The sequence below is a fragment of the Eschrichtius robustus genome, chromosome 1, assembly GCF_028021215.1.
Source record: "Eschrichtius robustus isolate mEscRob2 chromosome 1, mEscRob2.pri, whole genome shotgun sequence".
In the NCBI taxonomy this organism is placed as follows: Eukaryota; Metazoa; Chordata; class Mammalia; order Artiodactyla; family Eschrichtiidae; genus Eschrichtius; species Eschrichtius robustus.
The window spans coordinates 164,661,056-164,686,501 of record NC_090824.1 but is presented as its reverse complement, the minus strand read 5'-3'; the positions used below and the strand labels follow the sequence as shown (position 1 = coordinate 164,686,501).

General features: G+C 38.2%; 2 protein-coding genes across 3 annotated transcripts in view; one reads left to right on the top strand and one right to left on the bottom strand.

The window, feature by feature from the left end:
- HDGFL3 (HDGF like 3) overlaps positions 1-25,446 on the top strand; it is a 75,231-nt gene that overhangs the window by 44,978 nt on the left and 4,807 nt on the right. For both annotated transcript variants that reach the window (XM_068558662.1, XM_068558672.1), the window contains exons 2-5: positions 5,277-5,353; positions 12,771-12,909; positions 15,634-15,792; positions 19,741-19,887. In XM_068558662.1, coding sequence (XP_068414763.1) covers positions 5,277-5,353; positions 12,771-12,909; positions 15,634-15,792; positions 19,741-19,887 — 522 coding nt within the window. The remainder of the gene's footprint in view (positions 1-5,276; positions 5,354-12,770; positions 12,910-15,633; positions 15,793-19,740; positions 19,888-25,446) is intronic.
- Positions 17,850-25,446, bottom strand: part of TM6SF1 (transmembrane 6 superfamily member 1) — a 39,342-nt gene continuing 31,745 nt past the window's right edge. The window contains exon 10 of the mRNA XM_068558612.1: positions 17,850-17,941. Within this exon, the coding sequence (XP_068414713.1) occupies positions 17,924-17,941 (18 nt within the window). The 3' untranslated portion in view covers positions 17,850-17,923. The remainder of the gene's footprint in view (positions 17,942-25,446) is intronic.

Sequence of the window (25,446 nt, the reverse complement as noted above, 5' to 3'; positions counted from 1 at the left end):
GTTAACTATTGGAAATTAGGTTGTTGTTGTTTTTTTTAATTTTTATTTATTTATTTATTTATTTATGGCTGTGTTGGGTCTTCTTCGTTTCTGTGCAAGGGCTTTCTCTAGTTGCGGCAAGTGGGGGCCACTCTTCATCGCGGTGCACGGGCCTCTCACTATCGCGGTCTCTCTTGTTGCGGAGCACAGGCCCCAGACGCGCAGGCTCAGCAGTTGTGGCTCACGGGCCTAGTCGCTCCGCGGCATGTGGGATCTTCCCAGACCAGGGCTCGAACCCGTGTCCCCTGCATTGGCAGGCAGATTCTCAACCACTGCGCCACCAGGGAAGCCCGGAAATTGTGTTTAATCTTAACATACCACAGAACATAATTACTGTTGATATAGAAAAGTTTGTCAGAATTATAGTTTACGTTTTCCTTCATCTTAAACATTATATGGAAGTAATATTAGCTTATCAGTAGACCCTTTTTTCCTTTTTTTTTAATGTCCATTTTATTCTTTTGTTAATTATTTCCTTATTTGTTTTTATCTATATGATGATGCCTTTATTTTTTTATTATTATTATTTATTTTTGGCTGCGTTGGGTCTTCGTTGCTGTGTGTGGGCTTTCTCTAGTTGCAGTGAGCAGGGGCTACTCTTCCTTGAGGTTCGCGGGCTTCTCATTGTGGTGGTTCTTTTGTTGCGGAGCTCAGGCTCTAGGCGCATGGGCTTCAGTAGTTTGTGGCGTGAGGCCTCAGTAGTTGTGGCTCGCAGGCTCTAGAGCGCAGGCTCAGTAGTTGTGGCGCACGGGCTTCATTGCTCTGCGGCATGTGGGATCTTCCCGGACCAGGGATCGAACCTGTGTCCCTGCATTGGCAGGCGGATTCTTAACCACTGCACCACCAGGGAAGTCTGCCGAGGGAGGTTAGGTAAGAACTTCAGAACTTAAGAAATTCGGATGTAAATTAGTATCTTCATGAGAAACCCCAATTTTATTTTCTTAAATTTACTTATATTACACTCTACAATGATTAAATCCAGATAAAGACAAATAGTTTTTTGTTTTTTTAAAAATTTATTTATTTATTTATTTTTGGCTGTGTTGGGTCTTCATTTCTGTGCGAGGGCTTTCTCTAGTTGCGGCAAGTGGGGGCCACTCTTCATCACGGTGCGTAGGCCTCTCACTATCGCGGCCTCTCTTGTTGCGGAGCAAAAGCTCCAGACGCGCAGGCTCAGTAATTGTGGCTCACGGGCCTAGTTGCTCCGCGGCATGTGGGATCTTCCCAGACCAGGGCTCGAAACCGTGTCCCCTGCATTGGCAGGCAGACTCTCAACCACTGCGCCACCAGGGAAGCCCCCAAATAGTTATTTTTAAACCAAAATTGTAAACCAGTCTGATTTGTTCAAAGATTCACTTTGATTACTTAAATTTGGATTCTTATATAAGAATACTTACGAGCTAACAGTTCCTGTGAGAAGGGTTTTTTCCTTAAAAAGCCACCACATTTAATATAGTGTAGCACTCCTTTAATTAAAAAATAGAAAACTGGACATGTTATACATTTTTTAAAATATTAGGAAAATTAATGTGCACTGATGCAATTTTGCGGTCTCAGGGCAAAAATCCCACAGCTTTAAGCAGACTTAATGTTTTTTGTTGTTGTTGTTGTTTTAACATCTTTATTGGAGTGTAATTGCTTTACAATGGTGTGTTAGTTCCTGCTTTATAACAAAGTGAATCAGCTCTCCATATACATATATCCCCATATCTCCTCCGTAAGCAGACTTAACGTTAATCAGAAGAAACAAAGGCAACTCATCCACAGAAACCACAGCAGGAGGATGGAATGTTTTATAATGTATATCAAAAACAGTTGGAGGCTTCTTAAAACACTGATTCTTGGGCCTAACCCTCATTAGGGTTCTGGACTGAGAACTAGCATTTCTAATGAGTCCGCAGGTGACACTGATGGTGAAGGCCCAGGGATGAAACTCTGAGAACAAGTTTTCTAGGAAATGTGAGGCTGCCTGCCTCCAGGCCCCAAGTCCATGGGGCTTGTTAGAGTTGTAGACTCCAAGGGACAGAGCCTCAGTTCTAACTGACATTCCCTGTGTCTCTGCAGTGAACAAAGCAGACAGATAAACAATGAACAATAACAAAAAGGCCACCGTATTTGAAGTATTCTACATTCACTTTTTAATTTCTTGAGGGTTCTTACGTTCCTTTATATTAGATTTTTGTAATCTTATTAGTATCTGTAAATCAGTAAAAACAGAGCTCTTTCATTTTAAGAAATTTATATCTAATTTGTTAATACCCTTCCCAGAAATAGGAAAATGTTTCAAACTCACACAAGGAAGGGTAAAGACTCTCAAGTATGATAGGCACACAGAGAGCCTACGGCTTCAGGTCTACAACTTCAGTTAACAGGTTAAAGGAAACACAAAATACATACACTCACTGATCTAGATCTCAAAGGGCTTTTCTTCTTTCCAGTAAAAGCAAGACTTATTCTTCTACAAACCAAAAGACTATTGTACCAGATTATTTGCCCTGTCATACCCAAAAGAGAATAGGTCCCCATCCTCCTATTAATGGGGAATAACACATTGGCTGTGTGCAAACCAGAATCAGAACCAAACATAGCCAAGAACCAGAAATAAAAGTGAAAATAAAAGTCAGGAAAATAGAAACAGTAGAAAAACAGAAACTCTGAAGATAAAGTTCTATTGCCACTTGGTATTCACTCTAGAAGCCAAAACAAACAAACAAAAACCAGTGCCTAGGAGGTGCACTCTTTAATTGGTTCAAGAAGGTATATCCACTTGAACAATTTGGTATAATTCCAAAACTGTCAGTGTAATTTTCAAAACAAGACTCAGTAAAATATAGTTAGTGCATGTCAACATTTAACACCTTTATGAGGGAACCAGCGTGATGGTAAGGCCACTATTTTGGCATTATTTATTACAGGGGCATGAACTCATATTCAGAGGGGCCAGGCAAGCAATGTAAGTAAGGGAAGCAGGCATTTACAACATTACCTAGAGAGTGTTGGGGAATGTAGCAAACTTGAGAGAACATACCTTGTCTGAAGGCAGCTGTTGATCATCTTCAGCTAATTGTTGCCTCCTGGGAATGCAAGCTTAGTGTTGCTTATCCCTATCTTCGCTATTTTTTCACAGAGGCTATTCTGGATTTTAAGATCAATCTTCCAATTTTAAAGTGTTGATACCTAATTCAGTTTTTTAAAAACACTGTGTGAGCCAAACAGAACATTTCTTCAGGCCAGACATGGCCTAAGGGCCGTCAGTTTGCAACTTCTACAGTAGATGTTAGTTGTATAACACAGCAAAGGAAAAGTTTAACCAAAAGTTGTGTTTTATTTGAAAGAAAAGTTTTAAAAGTTTTTTAAAAAAGATTCACTTTCAGTTTTCTCACAAGAGTGAAAAAAAAACATGATGTGATAGTGTTTTGTCAGCTAGCAATTCAGTGCCTCCCACATACATAAACATACATTTCCATATTAAGTTCTATTTTTTGTACATTTAAAATATAGTTATTCATTTTCTGGAGATCTGTATCATAGTGTGAATATTCTTAACATTACTGAACTGTAAATTTAAAAATGGGTAAGATAGAAAATTTTATGTTATGTATTTTTTACCACAATAATATATGTATGAGAGTGTGTGTGTGTGTGTGTGTGTGTGTGTGTGTGTGTGTGTGTATATATATATATATATATAATTGAATATATATTGAATTTTATTCAAAATGAAATTACTCATTTTAAGTTGTCTTTGTAGGGTAGTGTATTGAATGTAAAACATACAGGGTTTACCCAGAAGTTGTACAGTCAGTAACGGGAAAGCCCAGAGGCAAGGAGATACTTTGACAGGCTGCTGTGGCCTTGTCAAAAGATCATGAGAACTTTTTTAGGGAACTAAATTTAGTAATGGGAATGGTGTTCAATTTGGAGACATTTCAGGAGCCAAACTGGGGAATTTGGTGAAAAACTGAATAATAATAAAAACATTAAGGTTTCTTTCTTGGTACTGAGTGTACCAATACTTAAGATAGGAAACAAAAACAGATTCAGAGAAAATTAGTTCAGTTTTAGGCAAGGCATGGAATTTCAGGACTTGAAGGAAACCTAGAGGTTATCTAGTGCAACCATCTCATTTTACAGATGTGAAAGTCATTAAGTGATATCTTCGATATCACAATTGAAGTCAGAAGCAGGACTAAAGTTTCTAGACTGAAAGGCCATCTTTTCTCAGTACACCAGAGCACCTGTTCTGTGACACATGGTTCATTCAGTTCAGAGATGAATGTTGTGATGCTGTAGTAATCCTCAGGCTGTCGCCATATGTTAGTTAAGAAGGCCTGCAGATATCTTCAGGACACAGGATACCAGACCCTTTTCCTTGCTCTATAAACTCCAAGTATGCCTCTTCTGAAGAACTCCAGGCCTTTTCTTCATTTTAAGCTGTTTGTAGGACCTGTAAATGGAAATGGTTTGTAGATGTTTGTAATTTCATGCCTGGAGTTCAACGGAAAGATTGGGACTACAGATGGAGATTTAGGAGTCAAGGACCATTTCTTGAAACATTCTAGGGAATAATGTATATATAACTATGTTGCATTCTAAGGAATTTAGACTTTATCCTATGAGAAGTTCTCAACCTCAGCTGTACGTAAAAATTGCTGGGTCTGGGGAAGGATTGATGATCTTTATTTTTTAAAAGCCCCAGAGGTTTCAGATGCACAGCTATGAGAAGCTGTTGAAGGATTTGGCACAATCAAATATGCATTTAAAAAGGTAATGTGAGCTTCAGTGGATGGGGAGAGACTTGCACTAGTCCGAGCAAGAGATGATATCTTTCAATGACTACATAGTATTTTGAGTTAATTTTCCATAATTCTCCTATCTTGTAGGGTGGGGTGTAAAAATTTGTTACTGTCCCCCAAAAGTGCATCTTCTGTTTCTTTTTTGTTATTCTTTTGAATTATTTCACTAGGGCAGATTCCCAAGAGTAATTCTGTTGAGTTGAAGGAAATGAGTAGTTTTGGCTCCTGATTATGTATTACCATAATAGTTATAATCAATTTACAGTGTTACTCTCCATATGGTGTGCCAAATACGACCTTTAGAATCATTTTATAAGGTTCAAGAAAAGAAAAACTGTTGGGATTTTTATTAGAGTGATTTTATTTTGAAATTAGCAATAAATTATTGGAACAATGTTTATATCATGTTTATGCTATTTTACATGATTTTATCTTTAATAGATTGATGAACTCCCAGAGGGAGCTGTGAAGCCTCCAGCAAATAAGTATCCTATCTTCTTTTTTGGCACCCATGAAACGTAAGTCAACAAAACAACTTAAATTTTCAACAGTTCTAATTTGATTCTGCTAGACTACATTATTTTATATGTTGTTAAAATCACTTTATATTATTTTATATGTTGTTAAAATCATTATAATCAATTATATAAAATTGCAAAGATAATATATTTTTTTCTTAATGTGAAGATTTTTCATTTATTTTGCTTTTGAATATCATTTCTGTTTCTGCTTAAATGTTGGGCATGACCCAGAAGTTTCCTTTAGGACACTTTTAAGACCTAGAGAGATGTCTTCCATTCATATTTCACAGAACAAAGTTATGTTCTCTCAGGCTCCTTCAACTTGTCAGACCTTGAAGGAAACATACTACCTTTCTAAGTTTTTGTAATTGTGTTGGTCAGAGTACAGATTAAGCTATTGAATAAAGGAAACTGAAAATACAGTGTCTCAAAGAATATAGGAATTTACTTCTTTTTTTGGAAGTAGTCCAGGGATGGGGGATCTATCTATCTATCTATCTATCTAGATAGATCTGTCTATCAAGGTAGGTAGATCAAGGTGGATGTTCAGCTCTGCTCTAGGGACCCAGGTTTCTTCTGTTGTGTTGGCCTGCCATTCCCTAGGGCATTGCCCTTGTCTGCTTATTTAAAAAAAAAAAAAAAAGCAGAAACTGGCTCAGCAGTACCTGTGCATCTTCCAGGTAGAGGGAACGGGGAGAGGGAAGAGGTAAGGAAATGACACAGCAGTTGAATATGTGGCTTACAGTTGCATTTATTCCAGTGGCAAGAACTTGGCCATATGGTCACATCTAGCTGTAAGGAAGCTGGAAGCATAGTCTCTAGCTAGGCAACTTTGTTGGGGAAGCAAATTGGGAGGAGTATCCATTAAAAGAAAGACAATGATAATGGATGCTAGGGAACCATAGGCAGTCTTGACACACAGAACCTGACACACTGAGAATGTATATGGTTATTTACAACAAGGACACAAATGGAATAGGAACTGCAAATGGGGGGGAAAGCTAAAAACTAAGATGAAATCTTATATTCAGGGTCACCCCCTATGTTCATGTGAATGTTAGTAGAGCCAGGCATGAACTTTTTCTTTTCTTGCTGTCTCTACCACTCTGACATCTTCCTCGTTCTCATATTGAAAGAGAGCTAGCTGGGAGAGGGCCCTTTAAGGCATATTTCTTTCTTGTCTTCATGTGAGAAATTTATGTTTTTTTCAAGAGGTTTTATTTTCTTTGTTTTATTTTTATCTAATAGACACTTGTGGACTATGCAACTTAACATGTTTTTCTCCTTGAAGAGGTTGCTCGAAGCTTAGAAATAAATGTTTTACCTATAGTAATAAGTACGTAGGGCTTTGTGATACCTATTTTTGTATTTCCCTCATTCCTCCTTCCCTTTTATGTCCATACCATTATTTTGCTTTTTCTTTAGGACCTAATTCCAAGTGATCTGATTGTATATCTAGAACAAGGCAGGATTTGATAAACAAGATTATCACATTTCCATTGCATACACCAAAATCAACCATTTACTAATATTATGTGGTAACTTTCATTCACTTAGTAAACATTTTCTAGATATTCTTTAAGGCAGTGAAAATAAAAGTTGCCCTTAAAGAATTTGCCACCTGGTATATTGCTAGTAAAAGTAACAGAATCATTCCAGTAAACAGTGTGAAGGATTTTATGGAGTTATTTCTTATAGCATCCTTAATATAAGTCAGTGGCATAATTCCAAGTCTCAATTCAGTAAAAGCAGTTCTACCAAGGAGCAGTGTGATACCGTCCGTATGTGAGTTTTTTGCTGGTTTGATCATCCAGAGGTAGATTTTAAAACATCTGGAGGAGAATGAACTTTAGAAAGCCTGTTATAACATTGTTTCAGCTGATCATTTACTAAGTATTGGGTGTCCTTAAACCTGAGATTATATGCCCTGGCAAGTACCTAACATTCAGTCTCTCTGTGAAAGCAGAGATTGTGTGGATGTTGCTAAGCCCTGTATACACAGTGCTTTACACAGTGCCTGGCCTATGGTAGGTGTTTTTTTGTTGTTTTTGAATTTTTGAATTTTATTTTATTTATTTTTTTATACAGCAGGTTCTTATTAGTCATCAATTTTATACACATCAGTGTGTAGATGTCAATCCCAATTGCCCAATTCATACCACCCCCACCCCCACCCCCACCCCCACCCCCTGCCGCTTTCCCCCCTTGGTGTCCATACGTTTGTTCTCTACATCTGTGTCTCAATTTCTGCCCTGCAAACCGATTCATGTGTACCATTTTTCTAGGTTCCACATATATGCGTTAATATACGATATTTGTTTTTCTCTTTCTGACTTACTTCACTCTGCATGACAGTCTCTAGATCCATCCACATCTCAACAAATGACCCAATTTCGTTCCGTTTTATGGCTGAATAATATTCCATTGTATATATGTACCACATCTTCTTTATCCATTCGTCTGTTGATGGGCATTTAGGTTGCTTCCATGACCTGGCTATTGTAAATAGTGCTGCAGTGAACATTGGGGTGCATGTGTCTTTTTGAATTATGGTTTTCTCTGGGTATATGCCCAGTAGTGGGATTGCTGGATCATAAGGTAATTCTATTTTTAGTTTTTTAAGGAACCTCCATACTGTTCTCCTTAGTGGCTGTATCAATTTACATTCCCACCAACAGTGCAAGAGGGTTCCCTTTTCTCCACACCCTCTCCCAGCATTTGTTGTCTGTAGACTTTCCGATGATGCCCATTCTAACTGGTGTGAGGTGATACCTCACTGCAGTTTTGATTTGCATTTCTCTAATAATTAGTGATGTTGAGCAACTTTTCATGTGCTTCTTGGCCATCTGTATGTCTTCTTTGGAGAAATGTCTATTTAGGTCTTCTGCCCATTTTTGGATTGGGTTGTTTGTTTTTTTAGTATTGAGCTGCATGAGCTGTTTATATATTTTGGAGATTAATCCCTTGTCCATTGATTTGTTTGCAAATATTTTCTCCCATTCTGAGGGTTGTCTTTTCATCTTGTTTATGATTTCCTTTGCTTTGCAAAAGCTTTGAAGTTTCATTAGGTCCCATTTGTTTATTTTTGTTTTTATTTCCACTACTCTAGGAGGTGGATCAAAAAAGATCTTGCTGTGATTTATGTCAGAGTGTTCTTCCTATGTTTTCCTCTAAGAGTTTTATAGTGTCCAGTCTTACATTTAGGTCTCTAATCCATTTTGAGTGTATTTTTGTGTATGGTGTTAGGGAGTGTTCTAATTTCATTCTTTTACATGTAGCTGTCCAGTTTTCCCAGCACCACTTACTGAAGAGACTGTCTTTTCTCCATTGCATATCCTTGCCTCTTTTGTCATAGATTAGTTGACCATAGGTGTGTGGGTTTATCTCTGGGCTTTCTATCTTGTTCCATTGATCTGTGTTTCTGTTTTTGTGCCAGTACCATATTGCCTTGATTACTGTAGCTTTGTAGTTTAGTCCGAAGTCAGGGAGTCTGATTCCTCCAGCTCTGTTTTTTTCCCTCAAGACTGCTTTGGCTATTCTGGGTCTTTTGTGTCTCCATACAAATTTTAAGATTTTTTGTCCTAGTTCCGTAAAAAATGCCATTGGTAATTTGATAGGGGTTGCATTGAATCTGTAGATTGCTTTGGGTAGTATAGTCATTTTCACAATATTGATTCCTCCAATCTAAGAACATGGTATATCTCTCCATTTGTTGGTATCATCTTTAATTTCTTTCATCAGTGTCTTATCTTATAGTGTTCTGCATACAGGTCTTTTGTCTCCCTAGGTAGGTTTATTCCTAGGTATTTTATTCTTTTTGTTGCAATGGTACATGAGAGTGTTTCCTTAATTTCTCTTTCAGATTTTTCATCATTAGTGTATAGGAATGCAAGAGGTTTCTGTGCATTAATTTTGTATCCTGCAACTTTACCCAATTCATTGATTAGCTCTAGTAGTATTCTGGTGGCATCTTTAGGACTCTCTATATATAGTATCATGTCATCTGCACAGTGACAGTTTTACTTCTTCTTTTCCAATTTGTATTCCTTTTATTTCTTTTTCTTCTCTGATTGCCATGGCTAGGACTTCCAAAACTAGGTTGAATAATAGTGGCAAGAGTGGACATCCTTGTCTCGTTCCTGATCTTAGAGGAAATGCTTTCAGTTTTTCACCATTGAGAATGATGTTTGCTCTGGGTTTGTCATATATGGCCTTTATTATGTTGAGGCATGTTCCCTCTGTGCCCACTTTCTGGAGAGTTTTTATCATAAGTGGGTGTTGAATTTTGTCAAAAGCTTTTTCTGCATCTGTTGAGATGATCATATGGTTTTTCTTCTTCAATTTGTTAATATGGTGTATCACATTGATTGATTTGGGTATATTGAAGAAGCCTTGCATCCCAGGGATAAATCCCACTTGATCATGGTGTATGCTCCTTTTAATGTGTTGTTGCATTCTGTTTGCTAGTATTTTGTTGAGGATTTTTGCATCTATATTCATCAGTGATATTGGTCTGTAATTTTCTTTTTTTGTAGTATCTTTGTCTGGTTTTGGTATCAGGGTGATGGTGGCCTCGTAGAATGACTTCGGGAGTGTCTAAAACTAGCTGTTGAATGAATTAAAATTGATTAAATGAAATAAATGAAAGGGGGGGAAAGTATGTGGAAGGTGAGGAACTTAACAAGACAACTGTGTCAGCAGGAGCACCCCAAGGCAGGACCAGAATTTTCCTCAGAACATGGCTTTGAATCTGTTGCTTACACAGATAGGTGATTGGAGCCCCAGTTTCTTTGAATCTGTTGCTCAGACAGGTAGGTGATTGGAGCCCCAATTTCTTCTGCTCCATATAACTTTACCCCAGTAGTTTTAGTCTGGACAATTTTCAAGGCAGCCTTTGTCAGGAAAAAAAATAACATCCTTAGAGCATGTAACTTTGAACAATTCTATTTTCTGGCCTACCCTTTAAAATTTATAAAACGTACAGCAAAGTTAACCAGTTGAGAGGGGATTTGATTTGTGGAATTATCTATAATCCAGGAAAAACCAAGATTGTCTATGAAAAACAAGAACTTGTTTTAGAATAGCTCATTCAATGTTCCTTTTTCTGGCAACAGCTAACATGGCCAGTTGAATCATTAATCTTAACTCCTGTGGCATAATTAAAGTACAGACAAGCTCTGGTTAGCATCTGTAGCTGACGTGAACCTCAGGCAGCTTAGCCCACAATTAATTCCTATACATACAGTCAAGGACTGGAGAAAGGTCAAAAACCACAGTCTAATAATTCATGTCAAATTGCTCTAAAAGTGAAATCACCGTACCCAAAGTCACATTTCCTTCTCATGCTCAGTTTGTCAGGCATTTGGTTAGAATGTCCAGTATCCTGATAAACTATCTCTGGATTCAGTGAAATGCAGTCATGCTGAACGATTAAAGGTGAACAGTCAAGGAAAGTTTGGTGATTGGGGTCAGAAAGCTTCCTCAGGTGATTTTATCAACTTGAATTCTTGACCAGCTGGGCAGTGTAAGGAAGGGATCAGTACTAAGATCCAGTCAGAAAATGGAATTTATAAAAATCAGCAGTAAACTGTTAACCTATGGTCTCAAAGCTTTCAACATCGTCTCTGCTGATAAGTTCCAAATATATATCTCCAGCACAGACCTTTCCCCTGAACTACAGAATCACCTGCCCAGTTGCCTACTTGACATCTTCACTGGGATATCTAACCAAGTTTTCAAATTCAACATCCAAAACTAAGCTTTTCATCTTCAAATCTTGTTCTCTCAAAAATCTTTCCATTTCAGTAAATATCAACTGCATTCTTCTAATTGCTCAATCTAAAACCTTGGAGATATCCTCAGTTCCACCCTCTCTCTGACATGCCATATCTAGCCCATTAACAAATACCTTGGCTCTTTTCTTGAGAGTGAATTCAGAATCCAGCCACCTCTCACCAACTGCACTGCTTACAACTGGTCCAAGTCACCACTGTTACTTCAGTAGCCTAATTAGTCTCTCTGCTTCTACCCTAGTACCCAGCTCTTCAGTGTGTTTTCAACACAGCAGCCAAAGTGACGCTGTTAAAACACAAATTGTCACTTCTCAAAACCTTTAATGGCTTCCCACGTGACTCAAAGCCTTTGTAGTGGCCTCCAAGGCCTGACGTAATCTGTGCTCCCATCCTGTTACCTCTCTGACCTCATCTCACACAGCTCTCTCTTCACTCATTTCAGTCTAGCCACACTGGCCTCTTAATTTTTCAGACACACTAGGCATTGTCCCACCTCAGGGTCTGTTGTACTTGCTCTTCCTTCAGTCTGCTCTACTCTTCCCCAGATAACTGCATGGGTTCTTCCTTCACCCCCTTCAGTTCTTAGATGTTCCCTTTTCAGTGAGGCCTTCCTTCTTGATCTGTATTTCTAAAACTGTAAAATCCACCCCAGTCCTTAACCATCCCCCTCCTCTGCTTCATCTATATATTTATTGATTTATTTTCAGCACACAGTACTATGTATTTTATTTATTTATCTTCTTTATTGTCTAGACCCCTACCCTTGCTACTAGAATGTATGCTCCATGAAGGCAGAGACATTCATCTCTTTGTTCCCTGAAGAATCCCCAGCACCTGTGGAATAGTGCCTCACATTAGAGATGTTCGATAAAATTTGTTGAATAAATGAATCTTAGTTTGAAATGAGTCTCAGCCAGCATGTGGGCCTCCACCATCTCATTCACCAGGTTAATATCATAGATAATAATGCTGAAGACTCTAGTTTAAATGCTCAGATCTATTAGCCAGCCCCAGGATTTATTCTAACTCATTTTCTTTTCATAATTATGACTAATTTAGGATAAGGTTTAAATTGGATGATTCTATCTACTTTGCCACTTCTAATTTTTTTCTTGTGTAGTGCCTCATTAAACACTAATGCTTTTTTAATTTATAGAAATAATAGTGAATAAATACACTAATGTGGCATATAGAGTTAAAATCATTTTTTAATCCAGTGTTTATGTTTTTACTGTGAGTCTTACAAAACCCTTGCCTATGAAAGATTAGCATAGGTAAGTCTTAGTTTAAGATGATGATTTAAGTGGTCAAAGTAGACATTTTTAAAACTACTTTTAAAGTAGTTTAACTAAAAATCAATTTCAAAACAAAAAAGAAATTAGTAATTTAAAAGTAAAATCAAAGTAGCACCATCCAGGGTTGCTGGCTTGCATACCTAGCTGTCTATTTTTTCTACCTTGAAATCTATTTGCAAAACATCTTGTGATATGTGTCTAACTGAGAGGGTTTATATATACTTTTAATGTATTTACTAAAATGTGCTCTGACACTTGAGTTGATATTAAAAATATCTTACATTTGAAGGTCAAAATATCAAATCTCTTTCTAATATATCTCTGCAGTGCATTTCTAGGTCCCAAAGACCTTTTCCCTTATAAGGAATACAAAGACAAGTTTGGAAAGTCAAACAAACGGAAAGGATTTAATGAAGGATTGTGGGAAATAGAAAATAACCCAGGAGTAAAGTTTACTGGATACCAGGTGATGGTTTACTTCATTATCACTTGCTACATCTCATTTTTTATTTTAATTCTTTTTTGGATCTTTCTTATATGTCCTTTGTACTAATGATTACCCACCACCCATTTGAAGTCAGAATTGTTTCTGGCTCCAGTAGCACTTTGGATTAAATGTACAGGCATACCTTGCTCTGTTGCAGTTCACAGATACTGCATTTTTTACAAATCAAAGGTTTGTGGCAACCCTGCATTGAGCAAGCCTGTTGGCCCCATTTTTCCAACAGCATTTGCTCACCTCATGTCTTGGCATCACATTTTGGTAATTCTCTCAATATTTCAAACTTTTTCATTATTCTTATATTTGTTATAGCGACTTGTGATCAGTGCTCTTTGATGTTACTATTATAATTGTTTTGGGGCACCACAAACTACACCCATATAAGACAGTGAACTTAATTGATAATGTTGTGTGTGTTCTGACTGTGCCACTGATCAGCCGTTCCCCCTTTCTCCCTCTCCTTGAGCCTCCCTATCCCCTGAGACACAACAGTATTGAAGCTGGGCCAGTTAATAACCCTGCAATGGCATCTTAAGTATTCAGGTGAAAGGAAAAATCATACATCTCTTATTTTAAATCAAAAGCTTAGAAATGATTAAGCTTTTAGTGAGGAAGGCATGTTGAAAACTGGAATAGGCCGAAAGCTAGGCCTCTTGGAGCCAAGCAGTTAGCCAAGTTGTGAATGCAAGGGAAAAGTTCTTGAAAGAATTTAAAAGTACTACTCTGGTGAACACATGAATAATAAGAAAGCAAAACAGCCTTATTGCTGCTGTGGAGAAGGTTTGAGTAGTCTGGATAGAAGATCAAACCGGCCATAACATTCCCTTAAGCTAAAGCCTAATCTAGAGAAGGCCCTAACTCTCTTCGATTCTCTGAACACTAAGAGAGGTGAGGAAGTGCAGAAGAAAAGTTTGAAGCTAGCCGAGGTTGATGCCAGAGGTTTAAGGAAAGAAGCCATTTCTATAACATAAAAGTGCAAGGTGAAGCAGCAAGTGCTGATGTAGAAGCTGCAGCAAGTTATCCAGAAGATCTAGCTAAGATAATTAATGAAGGTGGCTACATTAAACAACAGATTTTCAATGTAGATGAAACGGCCTTCTATTGGAAGATGCCATCTAGGACTTTCATAGCTAGAGAGGAGAAGTCTGTGCCTGACTTCAAAGCCTCAGAGGACAAGCTGACTCTTGTTAGGAGCTAATGCAACTGGTGACTTTCAGTTGAAGCCAGTGCTCATTGAAATTCTAGAAATCCTAGGGCCCTTAAGAATTATGCTGAATCTCCTCTGCCTGTGCTTTATAAATGGAACACCAAAGCCTGGATGACAGCACAGTCTATTGACAACATGGTATACTAAATATTTTAAGCCCACCGTTGAGACCTACTGCTCAGAAAAAAAGATTCCTTTGAAAATCTTGATATTACTGCTCGTTGACAATGCACCTGGTCACCCAGAAGCTCTAATGGAGATGTACAATGAGATCAGTGTTGTTTTCATGCCTCCTAACACAACATCCATTCTGCAGCCATGGATCAAAGAGTAATTTAGATTTCAAGTTTATTATTTAAGAAATACATTTTGTAAGGCTATAGCTGCCGTAGATGATGATTCCTCTGATGGATCTGGGCAAAAGTCAGTTGAAAACCTTCTGGAAAGTATTCACCATTCTAGATGCCATTAAGAACATTCATGATTCATAGGAAGAGGTCAGAATATCAACATTAACAGGAGTTTGGAAGAAGTGGATTCCAAACCTCATGGATGACTTGGAGGGTTTCAAGACTTCAGTGGAGGAAGGAACTGCAGATGTGGTGGAAATGGCAAGAGAATTAGAATTAGAAGCAGAGCCTGGAGATGTAACTAAATTGTTGCAAACTCCTGCTAAAACTTGAATCAATAAGGAATTGCTTCTTATGGATGAGCAGAGTGTAGTTTCTTGAGATGAAAGCTACTCCTGGTGAAGATGCTGTGAAGATTGTTGACATGACCACAAAGGATTCAGAATATTATATAAACTTAGTTGATAAAGTGGTGACAGGGTTTAAGAGGACTGACTCCAATTTTGAAAGAAATTCTATGGTGGGTAAAATGCTATCCAGCTGCATTGCCTGCTACAGAGAAATCATTTGTCAATTGATACTGCAAACTTCACTGTTGTCTTATTTTAAGAAGTTGCCACAGCCTCCCAGCCTTCAGCAGCCACCACCCTGACCAGTCAGCAACCATCAGCATGGCTGACCCTCCACCAGCAAAAATGATGAGGACTCGCTGAAGGCTCAGATGATGGTTAGCATTTTTTAGCAATAAAATATTTTTAAATTAAGGTATACACATTGTTTTTATAGACATAATGCTACTGCAAACTTAATAGACTACAGTTTAGTATAAACATAACTTTTATATGCACTAGGGAACCAAAAAATTCATGTGACTTGCTTTATTGTGATATTTGCTTTATTGCGGTGGTCTGGAACTGAACCTGCAGTATCTCCGAGGTATGCCTGTAATTCTTTTACCTTAAGAGGGTTCATGTCAATTGGTCACTGGAAAATTGAAGTTGACAGCCGTTTATTTTGAAAATCTTGAGTAAGCTGAACTTCTTCTAATTAGAATAGAATGATTCTTTTCATAGTCTGTAGTCTTTGCTATTTTTCAAAAATGTAATTAGCTAATATTTTATTATCTCTTAGGCAATTCAGCAACAGAGCTCTTCAGAAACCGAGGGAGAAGGCGGGAATACTGCAGATGCAAGCAGTGAGGAAGAAGGTGATAGAGTAGAAGAAGATGGAAAAGGCAAAAGAAAGAATGAAAAAGCAGGCTCAAAACGGAAAAAGTCTTACACTTCAAAGGTTACTGAGAAACCTTTTCCATTGTTGTTAATGCTGTATGCATATTCATTAAAGGTTTTTAGATTACTTTTAATTCATTCACTGGGCACATAGAAATATATTAGCTCTGTGGAGCCTCTGCCTTTAGAGACAGTAATATATCTGAGGGGAATAAGACAGGTGATCTTAGATGTGAGGGTAACTGGTATTGACTCATAAGGGCTATAGACCCTGAAAATAGCACCTTCTCCGTTGGAGGAGGACTGTTCTTTAATCAAGGATGTAAGAATAGGTATTCCTCTTATAACAACCCCCAGGTGAGCCCTGAAGAATTTAGGAATATAAGAGACTCAGTACAATTTAGGACTGTGTCTAGTATTACAGATGTAAATATAAAGATAGACTCTTTCTTGTCGCTCTGCTTTAAAGAATGTGCTTTGGCTCTTTATTTGTTCAGTTCTCATATTTCCAGGTCACCTATTCTATGTCAGACACTTGTACTAGGTAGATAGTGGTGAGTAAATCCAACGCCATTCCTACCCTCATGTAACTTACAATACAGTGGGTTGGGGGGTGGAAACACAGAGTTAAAAAACAAATAATAAATAACTGTAAATTCTGAAAGGGCTATGAAGGAAATGAATGGGAGCAGGGAACAACAGAATAAGTGTATCTATTTAGATAGAGTGGCCGGGCCTTTCCAAAAAGATGAAATTTATGCTGAGACCTGAAAGAAGAGCATGGGACGAGGAGCACATGTGGCAGAGCAGCAAAGCTCTGAGGGAGGGAAGAGTTTGACATGCCCTGGATTGAAAGAAGGCAGAGACAGGCAAGGGCTAAATAATGGAGACTGGCATGCCATGTTAAGGAGTTTGAATTTTATTCCAGATGTAACAATAATTTATTGGAGGCGTGACATGATCCTTGATTTACAAATTGAAGGTTTAGGTTTTTCATACAGTAATTTAGAAATACAATTGAAAAAACTATGATATTGTGGAAATTGTTCACCTTTTAGAAACTTAAAGCAAGGTAGATGGATCTTTGAAGATAAAGATGGGTACAAGTTTTGCTGCAATTGGTCTGTCACACAGTTGAATACTTGGACAAATTACTTCCATTTAGACTCTGGTATTTAGTGGCTGGATATACTTAGGAAATTCCTTAAAACAAGTATCAAGGGTTTCTTAGACTATCAACATTTTATTTTACAGTCTATAAAATCTACCCAACTGGCATACGGGTAAAATTGTATGAATGCATGTTACTTCCTGTACACCTAATGAAAAACATGGTATCTGCCTTAAATGGGGGTAAAGTTTGCAAATGGCAACAAAATAATTAGAATTTTCCCTAACAGACTGTATGTTCCATAGGGGTTATTTTTTAAGCTGAATTTCTTTTAACATTTTGGACTTGATTTAAACACCCAATTGAATTTAATTTAGTTTATGATTGCCTGCTGAGCTTCTATGTAATGTGTTGCACCACCCTAAATTATCTAAGCTCTCTAAGGTACCTGAGGTATTTAATAGTGTGGATATGTGGCTTTTAAATGTCATTATTTCATCACTCTTGTGAAAGCCAGAAGTAATAGGGCTCATACCTGGGGTGGATTTATAATTTAAAGTAGTGAAGAGGTAAAGACATACTTTACTTACTAAGGCTTATCGATTTTAAATTAAAGAATCATTTCCTTTGCTTTCCTTCAAGATCACAACTTTCATGATCACTTAAGAACCATGATTTTTAATTTTCAATATCAACTGAGTAACCTAGCACAGTAGTTCTCAAACTTTTGCATGCATCAGAATCACCTGGAGGGCTTGTTAAAACACTTATTGCTGAGTGTTGGCACCCCCCACCATTTTCTATTTTAGTAGGTCTAGGGCGGGGTCCAGGGTGGGGAATTAAATATCCAGTGAGCTGATGTTGCTGATCTGGGAACCACATTTAGAGAACCACTTACCTCATATAACCTCACTGCTCTCTTTGGCTCCCCAAATGCTTCCTTTTTGTTGAATATGGTGATTTTTTTTACATCTGTTTCTTAAAGTTGAATAATCTTCCTTTACCACTAAACTTTTGGTTCACAGACTTTTTTGACTGCATCCAAGTTAGGTTGAGGGAGAAGTCCCACTTTCCCTCTACCTCACCTAATTCTGTTTTTCTGTGGAAAAAAAAGTTCATAATGAAGAGCCATAGTATAAGCACATTTGAGGGAGGTTATGTATATATCATTTTAGCAGTAAGTGTATGTGTGATTCATATTTGAGCCATAACAGATACTAGAAAATTATAAGCGAAAAATATTTTGCATGCAAGTTATTTACTGTATAAAGTAGGGCTAATCAGAGAGCCTCACAACAAACTAAACTGATGATGATAGTAAACCGTTAGTAATCTTAGTTAAAAACCAAAGATAGCAACAGTTGGACACACAACCAATTCAAAACCGTATTGATGAAACTGATGAAGGGTCCTTCCCCAAAATTACAGGAATTGCGACGATCTGCATAAGCACAGTAAGAGCTTTCTAAGGTTACCAAATATAGCTTGGCAGCCAGATTTCTTAGTAGAATACCAAATGTGACTCATTAGCAAAACATAGTAATGCCCTAATTCTAGTCTATGTATATCAAATTATAAAGCTTAAAAACTCACTTGTAGGATTACTCGTAAGTATCCTTTGTAAGCACTATAAATTTTAGGGAGTTCTGCCTTATTATCTGTAAGAACTGCAAGTCAAGGACTATTACTTGAGAATTACTATATAAAGCAACTACTGCATTTCAATAATTATACTGTATTTACTAGGAGAACAAAAGTATTTCACTTTTTATATCATCATACTTGATCTAAACTTTAACTCCAGGCACTCCACGTTTGGATTATTAAATCCCTGCTTTCCCTCCTTGTAAAAAGTAAAAATGGAGTCATTTTAAACTGACATTTTGGGCTTGGTTGGTAGTTTCAGTTAAGTAAAATAGAAGCAATGTAATTACATATTCTGTCACATAGCTAGAAGATATTTTCTCTTTGAAAGTTGCATTTTAAAATATTGATTGTCTCAGGAAGCTCAGATTTGCTAATTCATTTCTGTAAGACCAAAAGTGACTTGCCTTAATGAGTTTTGCCTTAGCTGTTATTTGCCATGTGCTTAAAGATTCATAAAATTTCTCAAAAAGGAAATGTAAGTGAAATGCTACATTTTATTTTCTTAAAGGTGCACAGTGGGGCCAGCTTTTGATCATTTTAATGCTGTTCTGCAAAGCAGCTCTGGCTGCGAACTATAATTGTATTTTCATCTTCACTGTAGAGTTCATCTTGGTTTCAAATGCAAGTTGATAAGAAAAAAAGGGCTAGTTTACCAGTGTAGCCTTGAGTTCTTAAATAACTATCCATAATTTAAAAGATTAAAGTTAATTCATATCATTTAGTGATAGAAAAGTTTTGTCAAGATCATTCCATGTATACCATTAACCAAACAGCTTCCATAAGTGTTCCAACATGAATATCCATATAGTATCCTAGATAGTTTACCTTGCTTCTCTGGACCTAACATTCTACTGTGAAATGATGGGGAGGGACAAGGAGACCTTTAGGGTGCCTTCTAGCTCTGTAGCCTTCCTAGAGTGGTGTCCATCAGCTATATTTATTCATTGACAGTGTTCCAGGTATGTGAATCTCTATTTTCTGCTTTTAATATCACACTGCTGGAAAGAACTAGAAGGTTATCTAGTCCACCTCTACTTCCTTTCCAGCTGGTTAAACTGAGGCCCCGTGAGGTGAAATGACTTGTCCAAGGTCACCTAGCTCAGTCGTGGCACACTGCCATGTTGTATTGGTATATCCTGTATCAAGCCACAAAGGCTGGATATAGGTCAGCTACTTCTACATTTCTTACTTACATTTGTGCATTTGGGTTTCTACTTTTGACTGTACTTTTTAACTTGTCTAAATATTTAGAAATCCTCCAAACAGTCCCGGAAATCTCCAGGAGATGAAGATGACAAGGACTGCAAAGAAGAAGAAAATAAAAGCAGCTCTGAGGGTGGAGATGCCGGCAATGACACAAGAAACACAACTTCAGACTTGCAAAAAACCAGTGAAGGGGTAAGAATATACCTGTAATTTCTCTTATCTTCCTATTAACTTAGAAGACATTTTGCCTCAGAACAGGTTTCATATCTCAGCATTAGTAAACGTTGCCTTAGTAAATGGAGAAAGATTCTCAGCTTGACATATACATTCACTCACAGCTCCTGAATAAGTGATCGGATGCTTAGAGTCTGAGAACAAAAGAGAGCTGGGTGGGAATTACACCTGTCTATCAGTTTGGAACTCTGACAGGTTTATTATTTTTTAAACTAACTTCAGCACCTTGAGAGTTTTTTAGAAGTCAGGCATGAAGTATTGAAATTATGAAATGCCACCTCAGAATTTGACAGTTGTATTTCTTATAAAATGAATGGCATGTTCAAAATAGGGTATTTTACACTGCTGCTTCTTTCTTAGAAGCAGTATGTAATTTAATATACCCATGGGGATTATAAACATTTAAATATTCAAGCTATATGTGAATATTAATGTTTAAAGTAACCAAGGGGAAAACTTGTACACTTTGAATCTTGTTAACTTTTGTTAACCTCTGTTAACTTCAAAGTCACAGGCAAGTCCACCTTTGTAAAAGTTTAGTGAAGGCAGATTTTGCCCCTGGTCATTTTCCATGAGTCTTTATGAAGACTAATTGGACAGCGGCAAATCATTTTAAAACAATACTGATAAAATAAATTATTATTACTCTTTAGTTAAATTCTGGTTTCAGCTGAGTTCTTGCTTACTCTTGTCATTACTGTTTACCTCTCAACTGTCTCCTCCTGCTTCCAGTTACCCATAATTTTTCCCAAGTTATGATTCTGTTTATTCCCTTGTTTCCCTCACCCAGCTCAGTTTACTCCATCCTCTGCCTGTCTTCCTTCTCTTGACCTCTCTCCAATAAATAGTCCTCTATCATTACCTTTGTCTGCAGCCCTCCCAGGGACACAGAGCTGCTAACAGTCACTAAAGGCTTGAGTACCTGACTTGGATTTGATTTCCTTTTTATCTCACCTGCTATCTTCCTTCATCCTAGGTAACTTCAATATGTATATAGCAAAAACTCCCTCAACTTGTCTCCCCTTTACTGCCAATCCCATTTCTAGCTGTACTTCCCGTGACAGAGGAAGAGGTAGTTTACACCCGTACTACTCAGTGTGTGGTCTGCAGACAGGTAGCATCAGCATCACCTGGGGGCTTGTTAGAAATGCAGAATCCAGGCTCAACCCCAGAGCTATCGAATCAGAATCTGCATTTTAACTAACCGCCCAAGTCATTCATATGCACATTAAAGAGAAGCACTAATCTGCACCTTCCTATCACCAGAGTCTAGAATATCATCTCCTGCTTTCTCCAAGGCTACACCCCGTCAGTGGTCCCCTTTCTCTCCTATACTTTTACTTTCTTTTCTGCTGGCTCCTTACTCTCTGCCTATAAACAGTATCAGGTCTCCCTTAACCTTAAAGATACCTCCCTTCCACCATGTATCCTACTCTTTTCACCTTTCTCTTCATCTCTAATTTCTTAAAAGAGTTCTTTTTTCTCCCAGGGTCCATTTTCTCACCTACTCATGCCTTAACCCAGGGGTCCCCAACCCCCAGGCCGTGGACCGCTGCCTGTCAGTCAGAGACCTGTTAGGAACTGGGCTGCACAGCAGGAGGTGAGCGGCGGCTGAGCAAGGAAGCTTCATCTGCCGCTCCCCATTGCTCGCATTACCACCTGAACCATCTCCCCCCCGCCCCCCGCACCCCGGTCCGTGGAAAAATTGTCTTCCATGAAACCCAGTCCCTGGTGCCAAATAGGTTGGGGACCGCTACCTTAACCAATGGCACTCTTGTTTCTTCTTTGACCGGTTCATGGAAACTGCTCTTGTAAAAGTTCCTAGTGATCCTCTCATTGCCAAATCCAGTGTCTCCTTTAGTCTTTATTTTACTCTGCAGCATTTAATACCATTAGCCACTTTCTCCTCCTGACTTTGCCTCCAGGTCACCAGTCTCTTCTGCTTTCTCTCCCAGTGGCTCCTCAGTCTCCTTCTAGAGCACTTTTCTCTAGGCTGTCTTGGCACACTTCCAGTCTGAAAGCTTCCCCTGTTTCCATCTTATGCACTCATGTGGTTTCAGCTGTTATGTATTACTGATGATTTCTCACTCTGTAGCTCTTGCATTGTAGATTCATTTTTCTAATTTAATAAAACCATTTCTACTTTAATAACTTGAAAGCACCTCAGAAGATAGTTGCTACTAGAAGTAACAACAGCAGCAGAGTCAGAGTAGTAGTGGCTAACATTTTTACCATGTGCCACATACTGTGCTAAATGCTGTACATGCATTTGATCCTCATACAAATCCCAGGAGGTAGGTGCAGGTGTTATCTTCATTTTGTAGCTGGGGAAACTGAAGCTGAAAGGATTGGCCCAGGGTCACACAGCTAGTCAGAGCCTGAATTTGAAGCAAGAGCCTGAGATCTTTTTATTTTTAACCTGTTTCTAATAATATAATTTTATACACAAAAGGATATATATATATAATATAAAAATAAAGTAGTAAGCATGGTAATTTAATGAATACCAGAGACCCTACCACTCAGCCAAAACTAGAACATAACAATAACTTGTATCTATATACATGTTCTTCCCCATCCTATCTTCTTCCTACCCAGAGATAACCACTAGTGTTGTATTTATTATTTCTTTTCATTTTCAGACTTTTAGCCCATACCTAACATATATGTACATACTTAAATAATAATTTAATTTTGCTCATTTTTGAGCTAATGCACATATGCAAGAGTTTCTTTAGGGTATGTAAACTCACACTGGACATGCTGAGTCATGAGTTTAAGGTTTTTAACTTTACAAGGTAATGCCAAATTATTTTCCTAAGTTGTTGGACCCGTGTATACTCCCACCATCAGTGTATGAGTTCCCTGTGACTAACTGGGCATTGTCAGACTTTAAAATTTTTGCCAATATAGTGGATATAAATTATAGTCTAAATTTGTGATTCTTTGATCAATAATGAAGTTGAGCCTCTTTTCACATGTTTATTGACCACCTTTGTTTCCTCTTCTGTGCAGTGCTTGATTTTGGTTTTTTGCCCATTTTCCTGTTGGACTTCTTTTCTTACTGACTTGTAGGACTCCTTTACATATTCTGGATTCTAACTACTATGGGTGGTCATATGCATTGCAGATTATCTTCTCTAAGCTGTTAGTGAACAGACTTTCTTAATTTTATTGTAGTCAAATGTATCAAACTTTTCTTGTTATGGTTATCGTTTTTCTGTCTTGTTTGAGAAGTCTTTTCCTATCTCAAAGTCAGAAAGGTATTCTCCTATATTTCCTTTTAAAATTGTGAAGTTTTGTTCTTAACATTTCAGTGTTTAATCCATCTGGAATTGATTTTTGTGTATGGTATGAGATAGGCTCCCACTGCATTTTCCCCATAGCATAACCATTTAACCAGCACCATTTATTAAATAGTCTCTCCTTTCCTCTCTGATCTGCAGTGTCATCTGTCATATAGCCATGGGTCTCTCTCTGGGTTCTCTATTCTGTTCCTTTGGTCAGTACTAAACTTTCTTAAATTTTAGTAGCTTTATAATGTGTCCTGATATCTTGTAGGGCAAGTAGCCTAATTTTTTTTTCAAATATTTAATAGACATGGTCCAGGATAGAAGGTCAGAGGGGCTTTTTTTTCTTGATGGGAGAATATACAGCACATATGCTGATCAGAATGATCCAAATGTGGAATGATCACAAAATAATAATGTAAGAAAAAATTGCCACAGTAGTGCCCTTCAGAAGGCAAGAAGGCATAAAATCTAGTGCACATCCAGAAGGGTTACCTTACTCCATCCACTGAAGCAGGAGGAAATGCAGAGTGGGCACAGGGGCAGGTAAATGAGTACTTGGGGTGAGAGCATGCAAAAGTTCTCATCTGATTGCTTTTATCTTCTTAGGAAGCAAGGTTAACATTTGAGAGTGAGAACAGGAAGAAGTGTTGAAAGTTTAAAGAGAGAGGAAAAGGGATAAAATAGTTACTTAGAAGAACAGAAGAGTGATTGGACTAGGGAAATGAAGTTGAATTGCCAGACAGCAGTAAGGGCCCACGTGAGGTTAGTGGTCATGAATTTAAAGTGAGAACGGTCAGATGGCTGTGTGTTTTTCTCCAGGCATATTCAATTGTGCAATCACGGAGTGGCAGAGAATTGCATTTAACTAGAATTGGCGCTTGCCCAGAGAATAAAGGAGGTTCAAGACAAGGGAGTTGCGGGTGTATGCAAGGAAGGGATTAATTATAATGATGGACCCATGGAATCCAAAATATGTTCAGAGGGAAATAAGGATGTGAGGAAGGAGATAGGATCAACAGATTTTGCATATCCAAGAATTCTTGGAGTTGGAGTACTGGATAAAGGGAGCGAGCTGGAAAGATAGGTGGAGATAGAATAGGAAGATGTTTAGATCAAACTGCGGAAGGGCGGCAGTAGGTTCTGATGACAGTGCAGGTGAGTTTGGTATTTTGAGTGGGACAGTTTTTCATCGTGTGAGCACTGTTCACATCGCAGGACATTTAGTACCCTTGGCCCCTGCCCATTAAATGCCACAGGACCTCCAAGTTCTTATAATAACCTAAAATGTTCCCATAATTCCCCCCAAAAAAACAGTGACTTAAAACAGTATTTGCAAATACTCTCAGTGGTTGAGAATCACTTGTCTACGAAATAACCATGGAAATGAGTGACTGAGGTAAGGTGGAAGACGAGATCTTTGGAGAAGAGGAAGTCTAGGAACTTAAGAGGCCAGAGTATTGGAAAGACGATCTCTCTGCATGTTGACATCCAGCAGTTATGGTATTGAATGACAGTGGGCCAGAGCTAAATTCTTCAAGGGGAAAGGGGGAGTGACCCGGGGTGTCTGGAGGTGACTGCAGTAGGGAGGGGTGGTGGTTCACAATATTGAGACTAAAAGCTAGAAGGATTGTTCTTCCTGGGGATGGAAGCACAAGGGAGAGGAAGAATAGCTGAGAAATAGTCATTAAGATCAAGGACACCTTCCCTACCTCGGGGGCCTGTAGTATAAGAGCTGTGGCAAAGGAAATAGTTACCATCTGGGGGTTGCAGGAAAAGAAGCAGCACTATCTTCAGTGGAAACCAGGTTTCAGTTAGAACAAGTTGATGAGTAAAATATCTCGTGAATTTAGGAAATTTGCTGATGGCTATGATTTCCAAGGGGCCCAGTGGAAGAGATTGAGGAATCTGGTTTGGGGGCAGTGGGAGCATTTAAGAGATGAGGTTATAAACGAACATGTATAAAGTGACTGAGGATGAGAGTCCAGGAAGTGATAGACGCTCTGGAGCCCATCTTGTGGCAACCGAAGTAAGCAAGAATAAAGGGCATAAGGAAAAAGGATTATTGATGGCTCAAGGCAGATAGTGGTGTTAAGTTATGAATATTGGTAAAGAAAGGAAAGAAGAGGTTCTTAGAAGGAACCCACAGACTTCTGAGACACCCTTTATTTCCAGAGGCCCTCTGCCTTCATCCTCACCCCTGCTAGTGGAAGCATGAGGCAGAAAG